The 22,054-nt window shown below is 45.9% G+C and overlaps 1 protein-coding gene across 3 annotated transcripts; it reads right to left on the reverse strand.

Moving 5' to 3' along the window:
* Nucleotides 1-1,646: 1,646 nt before the first annotated feature.
* Nucleotides 1,647-21,971, reverse strand: SYT13 (synaptotagmin 13). Of its 3 annotated transcripts, none has more exons than XM_009935350.2 (6): nt 21,451-21,971; nt 16,126-16,348; nt 14,095-14,229; nt 12,178-12,491; nt 7,683-7,812; nt 1,647-7,408 (listed from the first exon to the last, which is right to left on the reverse strand). In XM_009935350.2, exons 1-6 carry the CDS (start codon nt 21,631-21,633, stop codon nt 7,104-7,106), a joined length of 1,290 nt encoding a protein of 429 aa, XP_009933652.1. In that variant the 5' UTR covers nt 21,634-21,971; the 3' UTR covers nt 1,647-7,103. The 3 variants fall into 3 exon arrangements, with proteins under 3 accessions (XP_009933652.1, XP_075282777.1, XP_075282779.1); XM_075426662.1 differs by having other exon boundaries at nt 14,095-14,235; XM_075426664.1 differs by lacking the exon at nt 21,451-21,971 and adding an exon at nt 18,736-18,807 and having other exon boundaries at nt 14,095-14,235.
* Between the last annotated feature and the right edge of the window lie 83 nt (nt 21,972-22,054).

Here is a 22,054-nt window from a genome sequence, read left to right on the forward strand (position 1 = left end):
CACGGGCAGCCGAGAACATCGGAGGGTTTCAGCAGGTGTCCCCCCAAGGTGATTAAATTGGAGGGCTGGGGCAGGCATCAGGACGGGGACAGGGACAGGGACGGCTCCACGGTGGCACAGAGCAGTGGGCACAGGAGATCAGCAGCTGCTTCTCACAGAGCTGTTGCCACACAAACGGAGCCACAGCTCATTTACAAGGGGCTCTAAAAATATCTGAAGGATAATCAAAGGCTCCTGCAGAACAGCAGATGCGCTAACTAGACTTCTCGGCTCTCTGAAGTCCCCCGTTTGAAGTTGTTTGATCCAAGGGGAAAAACAAGCGTGCTGTCTGCGCTGCTGTCAGCCACCGCGTTTCTGGGGAGACGGGTGGTCCCTCTGCAGGCATGCAGGGGTGGGAGAGCAGCGTGGAGGTGCCGGGGCCAGAATGGAGAGCCATGTGCGGTGCGGGGCTGGGGTTTGCAGGGTCGCCATCCGGGCCACTGCCGCACCTCATGACAGTCAGGAGAGCTGTCCTGGAAAACTGGGTAGGTTTCAGGTCTGAGGGGCATCTTGGAGCGCCTTCCTCGCTGGGTTTATTCCACGCTCAGCAATCACTAAAGGTTCAGGGAACCAGAGGAACAGGCTGCAAATTTTGGCTGCAGGGCTAGCACTGGTAATGGCTGCGACACAGCTGCTGGATTAGGTGCCACTCTCTCCTGGCAGACAGAGGACTATGGGCCAGTCCCATTTTAATTTTTAAATACCATGGGGGAAAAAAGGCTTCTAATAAATCTGAAGTGACAATGAACAGCAAGGTTAAGAGAAGAATGGTTCCATGGCTGCTGTTGCTGCTTTTCAATACACTGGGCTGGGAACTGCTGAGTAACTGGTCACTAATCCCCTAGACGGGAGGGATTATCCCTGGCAAATGCACCACCCATGTTCAACTCCCTGCGCAGCAAAGGTGCAGCTCCTCTGCCTCCACCTCTACAGCAAATGCTTCAGCAGCATCAGCCTCGCTGTGCAGCTGGCAGGCTGGTGGCAGCCCTCCCTGCGAAGCCGGCAGCAGCCGGGGCTCCGGCAGGCTCCCTTTGTTGGTTCTCCTTGTGCCTTAACACGGACTGTGATGGGTAAGTGTCCCCATACTGTCAATGAGGTAAATACTTCCCGCTTCTGCCCCAAAAATCTGCTTTCTCTTACTTTCATGTGCAGTTTTTGATCTCTGTGTCTTGTTAGGAACCAGTGAATTCCAGTGATGGTATTAGGTAAACTAAGTAGGAATTCGTCCCAACAGATGCATGGTTTACAGACAACCATCTGCACCACCTTGAAAGTACCGAGATCGGCAAAAAGACCGAATCCAAATTCTCTTCTCAGTTTTGTTTTGGCGATGGAGCCAGTATCTGGGGGGAACCTGATTCCCAGACCCTATTCCCTAACCTCCTCACAGTGGCAGGAAAGCCTTTACAGCTTTGTTTAGCTGCCACCTTGCTGAAAAAGCCAATGGGTTTCCTACGCTTGGCCAGGATAGGACTCCATTGGTGACTGCTCCACTTCTCATCTTACACCCACGCCTCACTGACACCCTTCAGGGGACTGTCCGTTGACTCACCCCAGTGCTTGGCACCGCTGCTGTGAGCTGCAAGCAGAGGGGACTTGCCCTACAATAAACAACGCAGACACGTTGTTGATACAGTTTGGAATTATTTACTTGCGGTGATTTACATGTTGTGCTGTACCATTAGACACAATGGCCGAGCCTCATGCTCTGTTTTTGTGCTTTCAGCTGTGCAAACAATATAGTCTTGACAAACGGTGTCTGGCTCTGTACAACAAACACACTGGGACACTGAAGGACCGAGTAAGCAGAAAAGCCTTCTCATGCTGGAAGGCCACAAAGCACTATTTCACTTTGTTACTATTCTTGCACAATTTGATTATTACCAGCAGAAGAAACAATATAAAGTGTCAAGTATTAGTATTTAGTCATCATGCTTATCTTTCAACAAACGAATCAAATACACCTTAAGACTTAGTTAAATTCTGAAACACACAAAAAATGCTGCTAAATCTCTGCCCTTTATTTCAATCAAACTTCAGACTGACCTTCAAGAGAGTGCAAGAAGCATGGACCAAGCCACCTCAGCTCACAGCTCTTACTAAACGTCATTGTGCTCAACTCATCTTAGACATCAGGAGAATCTGGGCAAACCTTGGGCTGTATTTTAGAGCCCAGATTACAACCTCCTCCATTCTGGAAAACAAAATGTGTGTCTGTGGTCACTACTGCCAGATAATACTGATGATAGATGCTAGCAAAATGTAAAGTACTTTTGTTCAAGGTGTTGAAAGCACAGTAACGCCTGGGAGACTAGTTCAGCCTGAAAATTTTCCCAGCCTTGTTGAAGGGAATTTTCCATTAATTTCTGATACATTACCTCTTTGCAAAGCCAACATGGTTCCTATCACCATGCAAGGACATTTGGACAAGAAGTGAGGGGAAAACTGTGCACTGAAAGTATTACACTTACATGAGACCGGCTGCAACCACTCCCCCTTACAGCTGGGGAAGGGGGCTGAGGGCAGTAACGAGTCTAAAACATCGCAGAGATGTTTAGTGGCTATAGATGATCTGTGCTTTTTAATCTCTTCTACTGTAGCACAAACTGCCTAAAATCAAACTAGATCACATCTCTGGGAAGATCTAGCTCTGAGGGCAGGTTGAGGCAAAGCAATAGCAGGCTGCAATCTGTATTTTAACCAAGTAACTCCTCAACGTAGTCACAAGTTACCTCCTCTGGCCTCTTGGTCCCCTCCTCTGAGCAGAGGCCACAGCAGGACACCACCTCTCCCCAGCGATACTGGATGCAATATGGGAGCTGCATTTCTCATTCTGTCTTACAGTAGTCGCGTTGTTTGCTTTCTGTCACTGGATGAGGGACTGTGAATCCCTGTCCTTAAACCCACAACTCTTTGCCCCTTTGTGAAAAAGATTGTTTGTTCCAACCAGCCAGACTGCTCCCCTCCCCCCTGCCTTTGTTTTTCCCCCCTTCCTCCCTGCAGTCTCTGCTTCCAGCTTCTTCATGTTAATGGGTTAATAGTAGGAAAAATAAACAGTGCAACCACTGAATAGCCGTTGGGGAATCTAATAGTATTTTTGATCACGTGTAGCTTAAGAACATTAATTACTGTAATTGGTTTTTTTGCTTCTTCTTTTACCATGCGGTTTATAAGCAGCATCCATTAATTTACGACACGTTTGCAGCGCTCAGTGATGCTCCTGTGTGTACAGCTCCGCAGCGCTCACTGATGCTTCTGCATGTGCAGCTTCGGGAGCGGAAAACCCCGGGGTGCCTGGCTCTGCTCCCTGGCCGTATCGCGCCTAGGTGACACCTTCACAGCCCACGTTGCTGGAGCCCCTTGGCCTGACGGCACTGGACGTCTCCAAACCGTTTGGGCTGACATTCGTGGCGGTGTCACCCGCCACAGCAGCCCCCCGCAGCCCTCCCGAGACCCCCGTCCCCCGGGGTGCGGGGGCTCGGGGCCTGCCGGCGCTTCCGAGCCGGCGCTGCCAGAGCTCCCGAGGGCTGGAATGCGGTGACAGACCTCTCCCATTGACAGGTTCAAAAGGGCCCGGGCCGGGCGGCGGGGGCCGCGCCGGTGCCGCACGTAGGCAGCATTCCTGCGGCCGCGGTCCCGGCGCCGCGGCTGGGGCTGCGCCCGGTGCAGGAGCGCTCGTCCCGGGGCGCGGCAGCGGGCACCGGCGGGGGGGTGCGGGCCTGCTCAGCCCCCCGGGCCGTCCACACCCGCTGCCTCGCCCACGAGACAGACCTGTGCCTGTGTGTTTCTGCTGTGAAAGAGGACATTGCTTTGCCACAGCCACCAAGGGGTTACAAAAGGCCCGTTAAAAGAAGCAGGAGGAAGAACTAGAGAAATCTCCTGGCAGCAAGGCAAATATTTGGCCCTTCGGGCTTTCCAGTGCCAGCCAAAGAGCATCGCACCGTGAAGTTGTCTTTCTTATCAGTATCCTAAAAAGAAGGAAGAATCACAGCACCGCCAGGGACCTATATGTAGAATAGGCCAACATCACAATGAATTTTGCACTTGAATAGAAACAAGGATTCCAAACCTATAGGGATATCTACAGGCAAATCGTGAGCACAGCAACTATTACGAATTCACTATCAACTAAATCCCTGTGTCTATTTTATTCACAGTATCCTACAGCTTTTTTTTTTATAAACGAAAACCCATAGACCAAAACAAGAAGTCAATTTTCTTTTTGTTTAAATCCCCTCTAGCCAGTGGAGCAATATCAGAGATTAAAACATTGGGTATAACATTCACTGGCATATTCTTCTTTTCTGTTTTTTTTTTGGTCGGCTGGTCAAAGCTGGTTTTATCACTCCGTTCAAAATGACCCTGTAACTCCTGTCTACACCACCTAGAAACGGAATAGCAGTGTAACAAGAACAGAGTTTTCAGTGTGCATCAACCTTGTTGGTCTCTTCACAGAATCACAGCACCATTGAGGATGGAAAGGACTTTTGGAGATCATCTTGTCCAAACCCACCCCTGCTCAAAGCAGGGTAAACTAGAGTAGGTTGTCCAGCGCTGCATCCCATCAGATTTTGAGTGGCTCCAAGGATGGAGACTCCCAACAACCTCTCTTGGCAACTTATTCCGGTGTTTCACCATCCCCACAATAAAAAAGGTTTTCTAAATTTGTTTTTTCATGTGTTCAAATGAAGTTTCCTGTATTGCGATTTGTGCCCTTGTCTCTTGTCCTGTCACTGGACACCACTGAGAAGAGTCTGGCTCCATCTTCCTTTCTGCTCTCCCAGATCAGGTATTTACACATTTTGACAACTTCCCCCCCTGTTGAAGGGGAGGATCAACAAGGGGAGGATCACCCCTGACCAGGCTGAACAGTTCCAGCTCTCTCAGCCTCTTCTCCTGCAGAAGATGCTCCTGTCCCTTAATCCTCTCCATGGCCGTTTGCTGGAAGTCTCTCCAGTAAGCCCGTATCTTTCTTGCACTGAGGAGCCCAGAACTAGACACATCACTCCAGATGTGCCCTCACCTGTTCTGGGTAGAAAGGAAGGATCAACAGCCTTGACCTGCTGGCAATCCTTTTCCTAATGCAGCCCAAGAAGCTGTTGGCCGCCTTTGCTTGCAAGAGCACAATTGCTGGCTCACGTTCAACTTGGTGTCCACCAGGACACCCGGGTCCTTTACTGGAAAGCTGCTTTGCAGACGGTCAGCCCCCAGCCCTGCAATGGTGCATGGGGTTGTTCCTCTCCAGGTGCAGGACTTTGCACTTTTCCCTCTTCAACTTCAGCTGTTGTCAGCCCATTTCTCCAGTCTCTCCACATCCCTCTCAACTGCAGCACAACTGCTGGTGTATCCACCACTACTCCCAGTTTTGTGTCACCTGCAAACTTGCTGAGGGCACGCTCTGCCCCATTGTCCAGATAATTTATTAAGATGCTGAACAGTGTCAGACCCATATCAGCCCCAGTCACCACTAGTCACTGGCTTCCAGCTGAACTTCATTCCCCTGTTCATAGCCCTCTGTGCCTGGTGCTTCAGATGGTTTTCAGATACTGGCTCTGGTGGTTTCCCTTTGCCAGCAGGGTGGCAGCCTTCACTTGACAGTCTGCTAGACTTGTTTGACTAAGTCATCAAAACAGGATGGGTACTGGATAAAGCCTAGCTTAATATTTTGAATTAAGCAGAGGATCAAGCTGACCCTCCAAAAATGAAGTTCTCTCAGTTTTTCAGTGCTGCAAAATATATAGTCCTGGTTTTACATATTTGGATGCCTTGTCCCCATGCAAGTCCCTTAAAGCTGTCTCTGCTACTTGAAATAAAGTGGTAGGACAAGCAATGTTCTTATGGGATCATAACGTCATCACTGCCAATGCCAGACTTGCAGTCCACCTAGACACAAAAAAAAGGACGATAACATTTAAGCCACATCGAATCTTGAAAGTGCACACAAAAAAACAAGTCCTGGAGAGTCTGTCTGGTCAGTGAATTCCTTCTGTCTGGAAGTGACGAAATACATGGCAGTTCTTGAAGGCTGCCTTCAAGTAACGCTGGTATGAGGATTTGAGTGTGATAGTTAACTGTCAAACCAAAACCATCAATCTACTGCTAAGGTACGAAATGATCCCACTTCTTTTGTCTAGTCTTAGGTGTTGCCTGGAATATAACTGCAGTATTTGAAACTTTCTAGCTCAGTAAAACCAAAACAGAAAAGATGTCAGTAAGCAGAAAGATTTGGCCCACATTTTTGGAGGTAACATCAACAATAACTTTTTGTCCATGTTTAGGGTCTTCCTGGGTGACACTGTAGAAAGAGAGAAGATACAGGTGTTCTGCTAAAGGATCCTGAAACACTCCTGTTCTCAGCCGTTTTCATGAATCCTACATACAAGGTATCAAACACTCCAGGAAACAAAAGTGAAGGAAGGTATTTGGGTTCTTGTTCGGCAGTGTTTGCTTCAAAGGCTACACAGGATGATAGTGTTGACTGTCTGTCTCTCTCCCTCTGTTCTCTCCCTTAGTTCTGTACCTTTTCTAGATATCCATGTCCCGCACACTGGCTTCACTCTTTCCTTCATACTGGTACTTTGGGTCTGCACAGAACGTTAGTTTTGTGATCTTAATTTCTCACAGTCTTGTAAAGTATCATGACAAACAGTGACTGATAAAACATCTGCCAAGTGTTTGCGATTATGGAGCCAGCACTCATCAAGAGACTTGGGTGACAGTGCCAGATGCCAAGGAGTGGCTTACCTTTCCGCGATGCCTTTGGTCCCCTCTGCTCCTCTATGGAAACAGGGACCTCACAGAAATGACAGTGGGCAGGCTAATAAAATCCAGGCAGCCAAATCCCTTGTTTGAGAGAACCGCTTGATTAGGTGAGAGATTGTCCTTTAAATACATTTCCAGACAGTTTCCTGGGCTAGGATGAGGCAGGAAAATCAGAGAAGGTGGTGTAAGAAGAATGCCGTACCAAGTAACTTTGTGGAGGGGAAGGTGGAAGGTGCAATGCAGCTTATTCCCCCCGGCTCAGAGCCCTGGTGGAAATCTGATGGGCAGTAATAATGATGAACCTAGATGTGGAGCTGGTGCCACATGGCTATCTGTCTCCTGGGGTTCCTCAGCATTTCTTCCCAGTGGTTCCTCTCTGTGCCCGTGACGTGCAAGCCCAGGCTGCACTTGCCGAGCACGTGGCTCTGCCCAGCACCATCCTGGCTCAGCATTTCCAACTCCACGCTGGAGGCACGCAGGAGCTCGTGAGGCACCTCAAACATGATCATCTCATTCCACACAGGATTGATCTTGTGTTTTGCACGTTTGGTCTGCTTCTTCTTCAGCTTCAAGGACTGATGCCTCAGCGTCACCTTGACAGAAACATCTGTATAGGAAGTGGAGAGAAACACCAAATTAATGAGGGTGCAACAAAATGAATGCAAGATAATTTTAACTGGTGACATCAGACTGAGAGAGAGAACATAAGAAACATTGATCTTGGTGGGTTTGTTTTTCACTTTTTAGAAATCATTCAACTCTCTTTGGCTTTCCGAGCCAAACATCTATTTCTTTCTGCTAAACACCACCCCTCCCACTTTCTTTCTAGATTTACATAATAGCAGAAACAACAGTCTCTGTTTTCTTGCTATTCTACTCACCATTGCCAAGTAGATCTTTCAGCTGCTTGGAATGGAGATTTTTAGCCTTAATAATCACCACCAGCAGGCGGTTAGCTGCTGGCAGGTAGCTAATAGAGAGCAGAACTTCCCCATGGCCTGTAGATGGCTCCTGGAAATGGACACACAGGAAGGGTTAATTTTTTAAACAATCTTGGCCATAACATTAGGAAAACAAGCTGATGGTGGAAGGTTGTGGACCAATCAAGTTGTCTCTCTGTCTTTGTGCAGGAGACCTTTGCAGTTACACTGGATGAGAATAAACCTGGCAAAGATGTCTGAGAGGGCTCCCCCAATCATAAGGCCCCAATCATGTGAGTTACTGCTTTCTTCTGTTGCTGGAAAGTAACTGCTTCCTAACATCTTATTTTAGTGGAATATTCGGTCAGAAGAATAGGATGTGGGGCTGAACTACCTGCAAGTAGTCAGATACTCCTTTTTTTGAGAGATTATTTAGCTGGCCTTTATTTATGCCCTCTACTTCCATTACTGCTTTTCATAATTCACTCTTCATTTCAGCTGCTTTTTTTGTGAGGAGGCTCTGACCAGACGTGGACTCCAGTCCGTACTGCCTAGCAGGCGCGCAGGGCTCCCTGGGAAAGAGTAGGTGATGCCTGGGTCTGTGCCACACAGCCAGACCCCAGAGTCGAACCTCCTGTGACACCCTTAGTTGGTATGGGAAAAACCCAGCCAGCCTGAAATCCTCCATGAGCTTGGCACAGAACTTTGCTCTTCCTTCCCAGCCTGCCTTCCCTCGGCCGTGAGCAGCTCTCCCTGCTGCCCCTGCGGGACTTCCTCCAGGGCATCTGCACCATCAGGTGTTCACTTCAGGGGGCCACAATTTTTTTTTTTTCTCTTTTCTTTTCTTTTCTTTTCTTTTCTTTTCTTTTCTTTTCTTTTCTTTTCTTTTCTTTTCTTTTCTTTTCTTTTCTTTTCTTTTCTTTTCTTTTCTTTTCTTTTCTTTTCTTTTCTTTTCTTTTCTTTTCTTTTCTTCTCTTTTCTTTTCTTTTCTTTTCTTTTCTTTTCTTTTCTTTTCTTTTCTTTTCTTTTCTTTTCTTTTCTTTTCTTTTCTTTTCTTTTCTTTTCTTTTCTTTTCTTTTCTTTTCTTTTTTCTTTTCTTTTCTTTTCTTTTTCTCTTCTCTTCTCTTCTCTTTTTCCTTTCTTCCCATCAGTGACTGGCCTCTTAGCCTCCTGACCTTTCTCCCCTTCCTTCCTGCTTGCCCTGGACGAGCAGCTCTTGGGGGGGAAGCCGAGGGACACAACCACACCACCCATGGCTCTGCTCTCCCTGGTGCCGGTGCTGCTTCCTCCTCAGGAGCCAGCCTGGAAGGAGTGAAAGCCCACGCCGGCACACGCAGAGCTGCCAGCCTGCGCCAAGAGGCAAAATAGGAGCCGTTATTCTCTCAGTGAGTAGGAGCTTGTGACAGAAATCTGGTTTAGTGTGAGGTTAATGACCCAGAAGAGTCCCAGAAAGCCAATGCCAATTCAATAGACTCCCTTTGGACTCCTTAGCATGATTTACACACTGTAGGACAGACAGACCTTCTCCAGGCCATTTCTGTGCTCTGTTTTCTCGCTTCTAAGTGAGCCATAAATATTTCAAATTAACTTTTCACCTGGTTACTCACAACAGGCAAGGACAGGCCCCTGTATGCTCCGCGTGAGCTGATTGACTCTCCAGAAAACATGGCTGTCATCGCTGTCTTGTCTGAATGACTTATTTGTCATGCACAAATCAGGCGGGAGGCCATTAGCAAGGAAGACTGAAATTCAATCCCAAATCAGTCCAAGTAAATCTTTTTTTCATGCACTCAGGTGGCAATGAAGGGCTCATGTGCATTTCACTTACATAAATCCTGCCCTAAATCTAAGTGGATCTTAAAAAAACCCCACACATAAAAACAAAGAGGCAGTCCAAACGGCTGTATGTCCACTACAAAAGAAGAAGTGTTCCTACGTGGAGGGACAAACAGAAATACCACCTCAATACAAAACCACTGTTTAGGCAAGCCATAAGCTGCTTTTGTTTATTTATTCCCTCTGCTTCTCACCAGGTCCCCCTCTACAGCTCTTGGCTAGAATTCGGTTCCTGTAGCTCCAGGCACAGATAGATGCAGTGGAGATTGGGAGGGGGTAGGTGGTGGCAGGGCTCTGGAAACGTGCACGCACACACGCATGCACAAACACACACCCTGTACATACTTGGCACATCTTTGCTTATAGCTTTCTAGCTCCGAATATTCTGATCAAGTTTTTGCCCAGCCTGTATCCACGTGAAAGCAAAACCGACAACGGTTGGTCTCTGCTGGAGTTTTGCGTGAAGAGACCAAGCCAGAGGTACTTTTCCTTCCCCCTCCTTCTGGGTTTCGGTTTCTTTTTCTTTTTCCTACTAAATCCGTACGCTTCACTTTGTGCTGCAACCTTGCAAATTCACACGACCACCAGAGCTTCAGTCTTCCTTTCTGTGCAACAAGGACAAAAAGCATTAGCGGGTCAGCCGTGACCTACGTGTGCAGGGCACCGAGAGATCACAAAAGGGAACGTGCTGGGCAAGGAGCCACTATCATCGCTGTCATTAGCAAAGCACTAGGAGGGAAGGAAGAAAAGATAAGGCTATCGGTCTGCAGTATCTACGCTTTGCATTGCTCACAGCAGTCCATGAATTCCTGAATACCAATTACATTACCTGGTTAGCTGTAAGCTCCCTCCGAGCTCCTTCCCTTTCGTGTGGGAGAATTACTGGGAAGGTAGGAATGACATGTCTGCAGCTCGTGGCTTTTCAAGGAAATGTCAGGCTTTAAACAAAGCCCAGTAACTTTGTTCCTGGATGGATGCTGTCAAAAATAGCTCCTCTTTTTTGATCAGCTCTTCCTCTCTCCCTCCCGCTCTGGTTCTTGATGAATGATTCAGGATCTGTATATAAGCTATCTGTGCAACGGTTGGCTCGCTCAGGTCCCAGATGACGCAAATTCAGCTTTCACTGCACATCCTCAGCTCAAACTGGGGCACTGTTCAGCAGCACTGTTAGCGTTAACCTTGTGCTGTCAGCCTGGAGAAGAAATGAGCACTGCCCTGTTTCTGTGCATGGCTGCGAAGCTGGACCAAGGCAGAGTACTCACTATGTCAGGACTCCATCAAATGTACATGAGTGACAACAGACCATTGCTGTGAACAGGCCATTCCTTGGGTATTGCTTACAAAGCAGACACTACAGCAGATTAGGGGGGTGGGGAGGCTCCATCTATCTCAGTTTAGGAATTTAAATAATTGTATTCGAACTATTTCTTTTGGACATCTCTTTTAACGGCAGCAGACTGGGAACTCATTTCAATTAACAGTTATTAGGCAAATATTTGGCCTTGTGCTTGAAGTTTATTAAACAGATTCAGACCACCCATTTGTTCCTGCTGCCTCTCTCTCTGCCAGAGGTTTTATAGAGGGGCCAGCCCTATTACCATTCAAGTGGCCATCAGATAAATTAACAATATTGGAAATCAGGAATGCTAACTCGGTGGAGAGCCCTCACCCCTGATGGTGACAGGCAATAATTTATTTCAGCATGCTTAACGACAATGCTGGTGTTGTTTGGCATTGCTCTCCCCGTACCACACCAGAATACAACATGTACCTGTTTGTAGCCATGTACTAGCAGCCACAATAGCCGCGCCCTTCTGCCATGTTAAGTGTATTGCTGCTGCTAGAGGAATAAACTGGTTCACAGCAGGGAAAAGGCTCCTGAGGAAATGTGCAAGAAGTTAGTGCACATGAAGCATCCCCTGTACCTACTTCAAGTACTGTTGGACCTCCATGTCCCCTGTCTGTGCAGCTGGGAAGGTGTGGATAAGGAAGGAAAGGGAGGTTTTGACGTTGAAGAAAAGCAGCACAATGCAGTGAGGGATAATTCTAACATTTTCCAGAATGAATGGCACTGCTGGGTTGATACCCATAAGGATAAGTGGTCTTCAGTCCAATATTTCATTCCCAACAATGTATTTCATGCCTAGCTTAAGGCTCCCTGGGATGCCACTGTATGCTCTACCGGCACCCAGCTCTGCAGAGTCCCTCCATCCTGCTCTGTAGGCACTCTCTGGCGTTTCAGCTCTTGCCACCATGGTCCTGCATTGCTGATTCACAGAAACTCACATAATTTTTCTAGACATAGGCTTTGAATAACAGATATCAGTGTCAGATTGTCATGTCGTTGAGGGAGGAAGAGGGGGAGTTTTGACACAGCTGCCAGGAGCTGTAGCTGGCAGGGCTGGGTTGATGGGCCTTTGATTGCTCTCTGAAATTGTTAACTATAAACTGACACAGAGCAGTGCTGAGTGACCTCTACAGTCACTCATCACCCCTCTAAACCTGGCTCCAAACAAATAAAGCCACCCACTGGCATGCAGCCATCTTGGAAGAGAGTTTCTCTTGTCCAAACAATAAATCATTAGAGTTTCTGGACTACCAACACAGAATGAGCCCATACCTTCTCTGGAGTCTTTAGCCTCTCCCACTGGGCCATCCCAAAGGACCCCTCCATGTTAGCAAGGCTCAGTTTGAGTTCCCCCACAATGCTGTGCCTGGAGAACTTGTCGCAGTTTCTCAGGGTGAGAGTAAGTGTCCCCTCTGGCATCTCCTCCTCCATTAATGGGAATCGCAGGACCTCCTCCCAGAATGTGTGAAGCACCTTCTTCTTCAGCTCTGTTTGGGCCTCTGTAATACCGGACTTGCTCACCAGTGTTCCTAGTATGTAGCAATGGCAGCCAGCGTCTTGGTCCCCGCTCATTCTGCCATGCATAGCTGGGAAAGAAAGATCGATTGTAAGGATCTCCCTCAAAAGACAGCCCTGAAATATCCATGGCTAAATTGCTTATTTCACGAAAGCCATAAACCAGAACAGCTGTACAGACATTGACCCCTGTTCCTGCTTGCATGGGGCAGACTAAGTCCTGGGCCCATGCTGTGGTCTTTTCCTCATGCTACACAATGTCCTTGTCCTTCTGCCACTGCAGAAGGATTCTGTTAGTGTTTGAGAGAGCAACAGCTGAGTTCAAGGAAACACGCTCTGTCGAAAGGTGCAAAGCAGTAATGAGATGGGACACAGCATGGCACAGGGATGGGCAGCTCTCATTTGCTTTTACCTTGGCACATGAAGAAAGGTTCTTACAAAGGCTTTAAAAGCAGGGTGGTCAGTCACAGACATCAGAGATGGGAGAGACCTCCCTGTTGGCACACATGCATCACTGCAGGCCAGTGTGGGATAGGTCTAAGGGTTATTACATTCTGCTTGTCCAGCCTCTGGTAAATGAGTCCTTCAGAAGCCATCTCACAGCCCAGAAGATGTGTGCCAAGAGATGTTCATCCCTAATTTCATAACCCTTTTATGCTGAAATACCTAGAGTGAGAATGGCATTTCACACTCCTCTTCAGCTGCATAAACTGAATTGCGCTGCCTTCTCCACAGCAAGAGGAGCAAGCCTTCCTCCAAGGGGTCATGAAACAGTACGACTTTGCAGGCAGAACTGAAGTCCTTGCTGCAGCTAGTCCAAGGACAGATGCTCCTGAGCTTCCAGGTCCTGTGGTTCACTGGGGTCTCTTGGTTTCCTGGGGGAGTGGAGGAGCTGAGCTGTATCCTGCCTGGGCGGCAGTGGGACACCCAGGGAGGAGCACGCGTGCAGGGTGGCAGCCCGCAGACGCGGGTGTCCAGCGTGGAGGGAAGCTGTGGGCTTGCTGCTGGCAGGCGACGCACAGCAGTGGCTGCTGCTAGCACCCTTTCAGTTCTCACTTGAGAGGGTGTGATTTGATTAGGTTTCCACAGAGATCTGCACTGTGCATGAATTATTCAGTCAGCTTATTTTACTTTCCCAGAGGAACTGATGATGCTCCAGCCCTTAGCGGAGAAGCTGTTACAGTTGTCAGTTCCTACTTCCGAGAGTGGCACAGAGCCTGGCCACCTGGCCACGTGCAGCCAGAGGGACCTTTCTCAGTGGCCTGCAAGATAATTCTGGTATCTCCAGCTCAGCCTTTGACTTGACTTGAGGAAGAGGCAGTAGGGAGTGGGTCAAGCTGAAGAATGAAAGTTAGAGGAAGGTGATACCAACCCTCTTGCCCCTGCCCCCAAAAGGGAAAAATAAAAAGAAGAGGTTGCTTTGTACCATTTTTGGGACTGGAGGAGCCCATCCTAGTTCCTGGCTTCTGCTTCTGAGCTGTGCAAACAATTCTTTCCAAGCCATGCCCTGCATTGCCAGGTATTTCTATCCTGCAAGCCCAGAACCAGTGAAACATCCAGTGGTCCTGGGGACACGTGCAGATTTTAAGGTAGGAGCGGAAATCTTTATAAAATCAACAGGTGCCTTGTACTCTCCAGATGGAGAATGACCAGCGGAACATCTCCGCCCCTTACCTTCCAGAAGGGTCACGCGCAGCTCGGCTTTTTGTTGATCGTACGCAAGGGTGTAGCGCAGCTCAGGGGCCTGGTTACAGCTGGCTGCCCTCTCGGGGTTCAAGTGCTCTGTGACACACACGTCCTTTACCACACCTGGAACTGAAATAACCCCTTTAGCAAACGGGTCTTCCCCTTCCAAGGAGAACAAATCCACGTAGCCTTGACTCCACTTTTCCAAATGTCTTACTATCCCTGCACCTCGTATGCAGGAAAATAATTTATGTTCCTTTTTCCTCCACTACCACATCTGCTTTTTACTCTGTTTTCTCATACTTTCAGCTCTTTCTACAGCACTTAGACAAGCCTTCTGCTCTCTGCCACCTTGTTCGCTAAGATGGTTCACACACTTGCTCTTTCACCTTGTGCCTAGGCCAAGGTGTCTGAACTGCAGTCACTACTTGGTATATTGTTTTACACTGTTTTTAACTCTAATTGGTGAATTAAATCTGGAGTTCTTTGGAATGAGAACTTGTGTCTGCATTTGAGTTGCCATGCAACTTCCGCATTAGTTCAGACCTCTCTAAACATTTTTTAATTTTAACAATACAGTCTTTGTCATGCAGAAGACATCTATTTCTAAAGCGCTTGACCAGATTGAAGATAATGAGCTCGGGAAGAAGTTTCTCCACGTGTGATTTTGAAGATGAGTACATATTTCATGCTGAAATAAAGCAAGTTTCAAGACTAAAAGGGAAGCCACAGCTTTTTGTCATAAAAAGCTGTTGTCTGCAAGGTCAGTTCTGATTCACACAGAAAACAATAGTGGGATCAGCACATTTCCTCCTAAAAATCTCAGCCACAGTCCAGACCAGTTCAGTGTGGCACCAAAAGGAGAATACAACAATTCTTGATTTATTTCAGCAACACTTGAGCTATGAAATCAGGCACAGCAGGAAGCAAACTTGCTTGTGCCATTAGCAGTGCAGAGACTCTTACACCAACACACTTAAATAAAGCGTTAGCCTACATGCAGCAATCATCCTTCAGCCTCTCCACCCTATAATCTTTTCCCTGACACCTAAGGATGTGGCTCAGACAGTCTCTTCTTCCAATACAGCTGCTTCCCTTGTTACTTTCTTTTCCATACTTACAAGTCTCAGGGTGGAGGGGTGAATGTAGCCATCATCATCCCAGAAGGACAAAAACATAATCTCAAGCAATTTTAAAAAAGCAAATAGAGTTCTCAACAAAAATCATGACAGATGGCATTGTGTCTCTGGCAAATTTTCAGGAAGGTTTTACTAATGTGGCAAATATAAGAGCCAATTATCCTCTTAAAAGACAGCAGTGAAGGTAAAAATCAGTATGGAAGCAACCCAGACATGCTGCCAGATGTATATAATTAACATTGCATTTTCTCTCAGGCACCAGGAATCTTATGTTCTGGGCTTTGGCATGTTACCCTTTGGGCTGGCTGGAAAACAAGAATTCTGTTTGGCAAAATATCTGAAGAGCAGCCTTTGGTTTCACAGCACGTTACAACAAGTCAAGACCATCTCACCAAGTTGGTGGAATAAAAGCAGCAGAGAAAATAAAGTAGTAGCTTGAACCCCTGCTGCCGATGACCCTGACAAGGACTGTTGCTGGACAGCTAATGTTTGTTCTGGAGGAGATACTCTGCCTAGTTTTGGCCAGATATTTCACCCACACTCTGGCAACTGCTCTCAGTAAAACTACACTAAATACACACTTTTCTACAGAATGTCTGCTTCCATTCAATGCAAAAGATCTTTAGGTAAAAAAAAAATTTACAATCAGATACAACTACAGTTGTTATCTGAATGTTCTGATGAGCTCCATGACTACTTTCTATTAAACACATGCACTGAAGACAAAACTCAATTGCAATGCTCATGATAAGAAAGTGAAAAACACCCCATGTCTTCATTTTCACATTTATTTCTCTAACTACAATCACCTTATGCTCAGAAGTATTACAAATCTACACCCAGAAAAGCAATTGCTAGTCTGAAGACCAAATGCTCCTACCGTTTTGAGGGAGAACAAACAGCTCCTCATTGACTTGTATCTTCATCCTGCTCTCATCCAAGCCAGTGTGTTTTCCAGCAGCTGGTTCTTCTGTTGTCTTCAGGGAGTACTGCGTGTAGTTAACAATTTCAGGTGAAGTTACTACTGGTTTGGGGCCATAAATGTTGGGAAACTTCAGGAGTGCTCGAGGCTGGACTGGCTCTGCAGTTTTCTTAACGTTGAACTGAAAATTAAAACCTCGTTTATTACTTTGCACTAATTAGACTAATTCTTCTGGTTCGCTCAATGTTAAATGAGCTGAGACAAAGTGAGAAAAGACGGTGCCTCTGGTCATGCTACCGTCACTGTTTCTTGGGTTGTAGAAACCTCTACCTGTATGTCCAGAGATTTGCTTGCCAAAGCCACTACCCTTCTACTTGGTGTATGTCTTTTCGGATTTACTCCTCTGCAGATGTTTGGTTGCAACAAGAAAAAGGTATGTTCTTATTGTTTGATTATTCCTCTGTTCCTGTACCTGTTAATCCTTCTTTCATAAGTCTGTGTTTTCGCTTAGCAGAGAAATCAACCATAAAGTTCATTTTGCTATGATCGAGGTATGGTAATTTTTACCCTGATGTCTGAAGTCAAATCCAAGATCAAGAGGCTGCAGCCACCCACAGATTTCAGAACATTTTATGTGAGTATGTAGTAAAGCATGAGAAAGGCAAAGGCATGGATCATACAGTCACTTGGAACAAGTATGACTGTGGTGTAATAAGACAAAGGAGAACTTGTTGAACAAATGAGCCCTGCAATTGCATGCTGGGAGTAGTTGATTCAGCAGTCATCTCAGCCTCTTGGACTATCTCTTGTCTCTGTGGACCAGAGCTCCACCTGACCCTCAGACACATATTTCCCCTTTGTTATGCTGGGACTAAAATTTGGATTTATGTCTGAGTTTTTTCTTAACATTTCAATTCCCTGATGAATTGTTAGCATGGAATGAGCAGAAGAACCTGAAAGATGGTGTAATGCCCAGGCAGCCCAAGCAAAGTTTGTCACAAGGGCATTACTGTTCTCCCAAAACAATGAAACATATTTTAGTGGAATATAACAGTCGTCTTTTCCTTATGTCCTGAGAAAGAATCCTGTCTGCTCACAATTGAAATCATTCCTGATTCAATTATGTTTGGATTCACCAGTGGGAAAGAACAAAAGCTGACTAGAAAATGACCCTGACCCTTGCAACAGATTTTATTAACGTTCCCAAAACATAGAATACAAAAAGCAGAAGTAGAGCTGCCATTTTGGTTGATTATTGTGCAGTGGGATTCTCTCCAACCCCACTGCCTGCCAACCTATTCTGTGTTAAGTTTAGATCGAGGGTGAGCCAGAAAATGTTCATAATTGTAATTAAGGTTTTTCGTTAGTCTCATTGTTTCCTATTAATAATGAATGTAGATGATGCCCTGAAGCACTTGTCTGTGCTGGGACTTTGTGATCCCTGTTCACACGTCCTGAGGGAGCATACCTATTCCTCACAAAACACAGCTGAAGAAAGAGAGCAATCTCGGACTTCAGCTCTTTAGTCATACTCTGCTTATGGAGATCATAGCACTGTGGTTACACACACTTGGTAAAGAACTGATTAGGTCAGCAACTCCATCTGCTCAAGGCAGCCAGTGCATCATTGTTTAGGAAGTCCGCTATGTAACGACGTATTTTGTCTTGCCTAATTTTAAGGTGTCTGAAAGAGAAAGGGGTTGAGAAAGACAGACATCACTGTGTGCAGTCCCCACCTAGCATTCAGCTGAGTATAGATATTATGTACTTAATATGGTGCGGGTCTGTGAGATCCCTCTTTTAGAGGCGTGAGCCTCATCAGTGCTAAAATACATAGGAAATTTGAAGTTACTCATCCAAACCTTAAATGCAATTTTCCATTCTTCTAAAATTAAAGCAGACTAACTGAGAAAAATATGCTACGCATCACTAGACAATAGCTTGAAAAACCAGGTAGCTTTTGTTCTGCAAAACTTTTTTGTTCTTCTACCCCACATACAGTCCCTGCCATAGTAGTCAGTCTCTCCTGCTCTTTCTCTGCTGAAGCCGCTGTGTAAGACTGTGTCTTACCAGTCACTGCCCATCACAACAGAGCAGTATGCCTGCACTGCTCTGCGCTGCTAGCACGAAGCATTTTGGCATCCTTTGGGATGAAAAACACCATAAAAGCATGAGGTATTGTTAGTACAATCTTTTCTTCCAGTCGCTGAAAGCCAGACATTTAGTCAGGAAATCCATCGGCACACAGAAACTGAGGGCTCCACTGGGCCTAAATATTCCTCTTGTCTGTCTGCTCTGCAGAATTAGAGATGAGAGACATATGCAAGCACAGTGGGACTAGCCCACCTCCTCTTTCTATTGCATCTGCCTCTGTTTATTATTTTTGCTGCCAGCTCTGTTCCCAAGTGCTGTCTTCTAATCTAGTTACATAGCAGTGCCCTATGGAAGTTCCCTTTGCAAATCAGCAGCAGTATCTTAAATAAAGAGATGAGCAGAAGAGTTCAGATAGTTCTACATAAAATGCGTGAAAGCAAAGAAACCACAAGTAGCAAGCAGGCTATGACTGACCCTTCTGTGTCCCTGCCCGGTGTCACTCAAACGATGCACCAGATTGTTGCCATTGCTGGATGTGTTTAGGAATCTTCATTCTGTACACTTTGCTGAGACCTTGCAAATTTTCAGCAGTTTTTAATTGTTCTGTAGATGTATCTTTGTGTTCAAACTCTTCCTCCTCACATATGCAGGGCATGTCCATAGGGAGCCTCTGTCTATAGCAAATACAAGCATCACTGTCATGGGAGGCATGCCAAGTGAATAAAATGCAGTCTTGCTTCATCTTTCTTTTGTCATCTCTGTTTATCAGAATCAGTGGCCCTGACAGGCTTCAATAATTAAGTATGTCAAGCACTGACTAGGACATACAGTGTACTAATGTCATCGGAAAAAAGTCCCGACAGGACAATTTATAAACATTGACACAGATGATAAAACTTGCCAAGCTCAGAACTCAATTTGAGATTCATTCCTTCAAGGTAGATAGACTGGTTCTGAATCAGTGACAGCACAGGAGAATGCATGTTCCTGGCAAGAAAACTGTTTTAATTGGAAAGAATTGTTAAACATATGGAATAAGCAAACTAAGAACATTTTGCACTTTCTGTGACAAAATGTTCATTCGGCTGCTATAATTTGGCTAGATTTCTTTAAAAAAAAAAACCAAACAGTAGCATTAGAAATAATACTTCTAACTGGAAAGTCTACAAGGCTGAAAAAATGCCATCACTTAGGTAATCGTGATGCACTGAGGGCAGGCTGAATCATTTGATCCCCTGTTGGTCAAATACTGGATTAAGTTATGGCAAAACTTGATGAATGTAGAAATATTGTGAGGACCATAACCTAATAGCTGCTGGATACTGGAGGCTTAATTGGACTTCATGGTGATTTAGTGCTTATTTTAGTCATGCAAGCAGGATGACACCCCAGAGGACAAGCTCCAGGACAGATTAACACTTTTACAAGATGTTTCCCAAAAGGCTGTATAAAAGAAAAATGTCCAAGGATGGATTTAAAGCAAGGAGTTGAGAGATTTCTGAGCTAGAAGATTACAACAACAAAAAGTCTTTGGTAGAAATAGACTGATGGTAAAGTTATCTGTGGGCAGTGTTATTCCAGACAACAGCTAGAAAAAATGCTATGCAAAGTGATATGACTGTTGAAGTCACACATTTCTCATTCATTTTAACAGCAAATTTGTAAAACCTCAGCATTTTTGTACATCCTTCTATACAGGAGTTGGCAAATGCCCCGTGTGGGTTAGAAGAGACAAGAATGGAGCTTGGAAAGGATATGACAAAATCATCAAACAGAACAGTAGGTGAAATTCATCCTTGCAAAATGCAAACAGGTACTAGAAGGTATGCTCACGGATGAATGCTGAGAATTAGCAGCAACCTCTTGAGAAGTCCTTAAGCTCAGTGCAGATGTTCATCCATGGTCAGTGGAGCCATCCTGCCACGCGCAGCAACCAAAAGCTCTGGTAATGCGATCCTGTGTGTTTGGAACACCTCTTACAATACAATTAATAGATTTGGTCATCTTTCCTTAGAACAGACTGCAACAGGAGCCTGAGGATGCCAGGGCTCTTTTTTACTAAGAGCCTAAGAGCCATAGCCAGGGAGAGACTGAATATGTAATTACAAACATTACAGAGAAGTTCAGTTAGGACTCCCTCTTTAAGAATACTAAAATAATAGGCAGCTCAGATAATTAAAAGGCAAACAAAGGCTGTTATACAATGGATCACTGGCCTTTGGAATTGGCTGCTATGGCATAACATTTGGTTGAATGGCTAGACAAAAGTGAAAAGGACATAGCTACACACAAACAACACGAGCAACAGCCGACAGGCAATACCTTCAGAGACTGACCAGTGCTACAGCTCATGCTCAATACCATTGTCAACCAAGGAAATCAGTCAAACATTTCCCTTTGAAGGAGAGCTTCCCATTAATAAGTGTATTTGAAGGGTCCTATAATTCCCCTTGCTCTCTCCTGCACTGAGGTCAGGAGTAAATCAGGGTTTTTGGACTCTAACAAGAAGGAAAGACCACAAAGGGTTGCCTGATATTATCCATACTCCACATTGCTCTTACTGTAAGTGAAAGAGCAATTCACAGTGTGATGAGATTGTCCAGTCATCACACTCTAGATTCTCACTTGCATTTTATTATCATTTCAGTGCCTGCTTTTAACTTCACACATAGTTAATCCCCTCAGTTAGAGGGGCAGAGGGAGGAGGAGTGATGATTTTCACAAGAAACCAGATGTTGACAGGGAACTATCCTGCAGGAACTGTGAGATATCATGCACAGTGTTAGAGAAACAGCTGCTATAGGAGATCCCAGCAGGAGTCATCTCCTCGTTACAGTGCTGCATGCCACCTGGTAAAGTCCAGTCTTGTCTCCTCAGGAAATTATTTCCTATGTGATCTAGCTTGACAGCTAAGAGCATTTCCAGTCCTCTTCCCCTATTTTTGCCATTAGCAGCTTTCTCTTTGGCAATGTGACAGCTGTCTCCTGCTCCGGTAATTCTATGGGTCATCCAGCCCATCTCTGTTTTTCCCTCACTCCTCCTCCCATTAACATGTTGTTGCATCCTGAACAGAGTAAGCAGATAAACAGGCAGCATAAATCACATGCTGAGTAGCCTAACAGAGAAGTTCCATTCCCACCCTCTGCATTTAAAGAAAAATCATAGAGTAAATTAGAGACTGTGTCTTACTTGCTGGACTGGCTGAAGCACACTGGGCTTAGTATTTTCCATGTCCTCCTCTTGGTCCTTTTCTGAGAGTCCTTTCCCCGGTTGCTTGCATTTGCAGAAGCAGGTGAGACCGCAGAGGGCAAGGATGCTAGTAGCAGTCCCTAAGGTAGCCCCAAGGGCTATAACTGGGGCAGACAAAACCATTGTCCTGCGCTGTACAGGATCAAAAAGCACAGAAACCCTGTGACTCCTTCTCCTCCCTGGAAGAGCAGCTCTCGCACATCCACTCTGATTTCTAGCCTGCCTCCATTCCCCTTGGAAGTCTGTAAACAATTCTCTTGTGCAGCAAAGAAAAGGGACCAATCTAGAGACAGAGATAAATCATCCCACCTTTGCTAGGCAACAAGGCTACCTTTCTATTCAGATGATGGAGTTTCTGCTCCAGGTCAAGCACAGGAAATAGTGGTTGTGGTGCCTGCAATCTCCATATAGCTGAAAAGAGGCAGTTTTCATTGAAGCCTGTTCTCCAGCTCCGCTGGGAAAAGTCTGATGTGTGATACAGAGGAAAGACGTCAGCAGAAGGGGCTGGGCCTTGCTAGTTAACTCACAGAAAGTGCATCCAAAT

This window comes from Opisthocomus hoazin, chromosome 7, assembly GCF_030867145.1.
Source record: "Opisthocomus hoazin isolate bOpiHoa1 chromosome 7, bOpiHoa1.hap1, whole genome shotgun sequence".
In the NCBI taxonomy this organism is placed as follows: Eukaryota; Metazoa; Chordata; class Aves; order Opisthocomiformes; family Opisthocomidae; genus Opisthocomus; species Opisthocomus hoazin.

Excerpts from the sequence above, each read along its gene's own strand:
- SYT13 (XM_075426662.1), bottom strand. The coding sequence starts at position 21,633 with ATGGTTTTGTCTGCCCCAGTTATAGCCCTTGGGGCTACCTTAGGGACT. Across the intron at positions 12,492-14,094 it reads GCGCGTGACCCTTCTGGAAG|CTATGCATGGCAGAATGAGC; the intron begins GTAAGGGGCGGA and ends TTTCTTTCCCAG. Across the intron at positions 7,409-7,682 it reads GAAAGATCTACTTGGCAATG|ATGTTTCTGTCAAGGTGACG; the intron begins GTGAGTAGAATA and ends CTTCCTATACAG.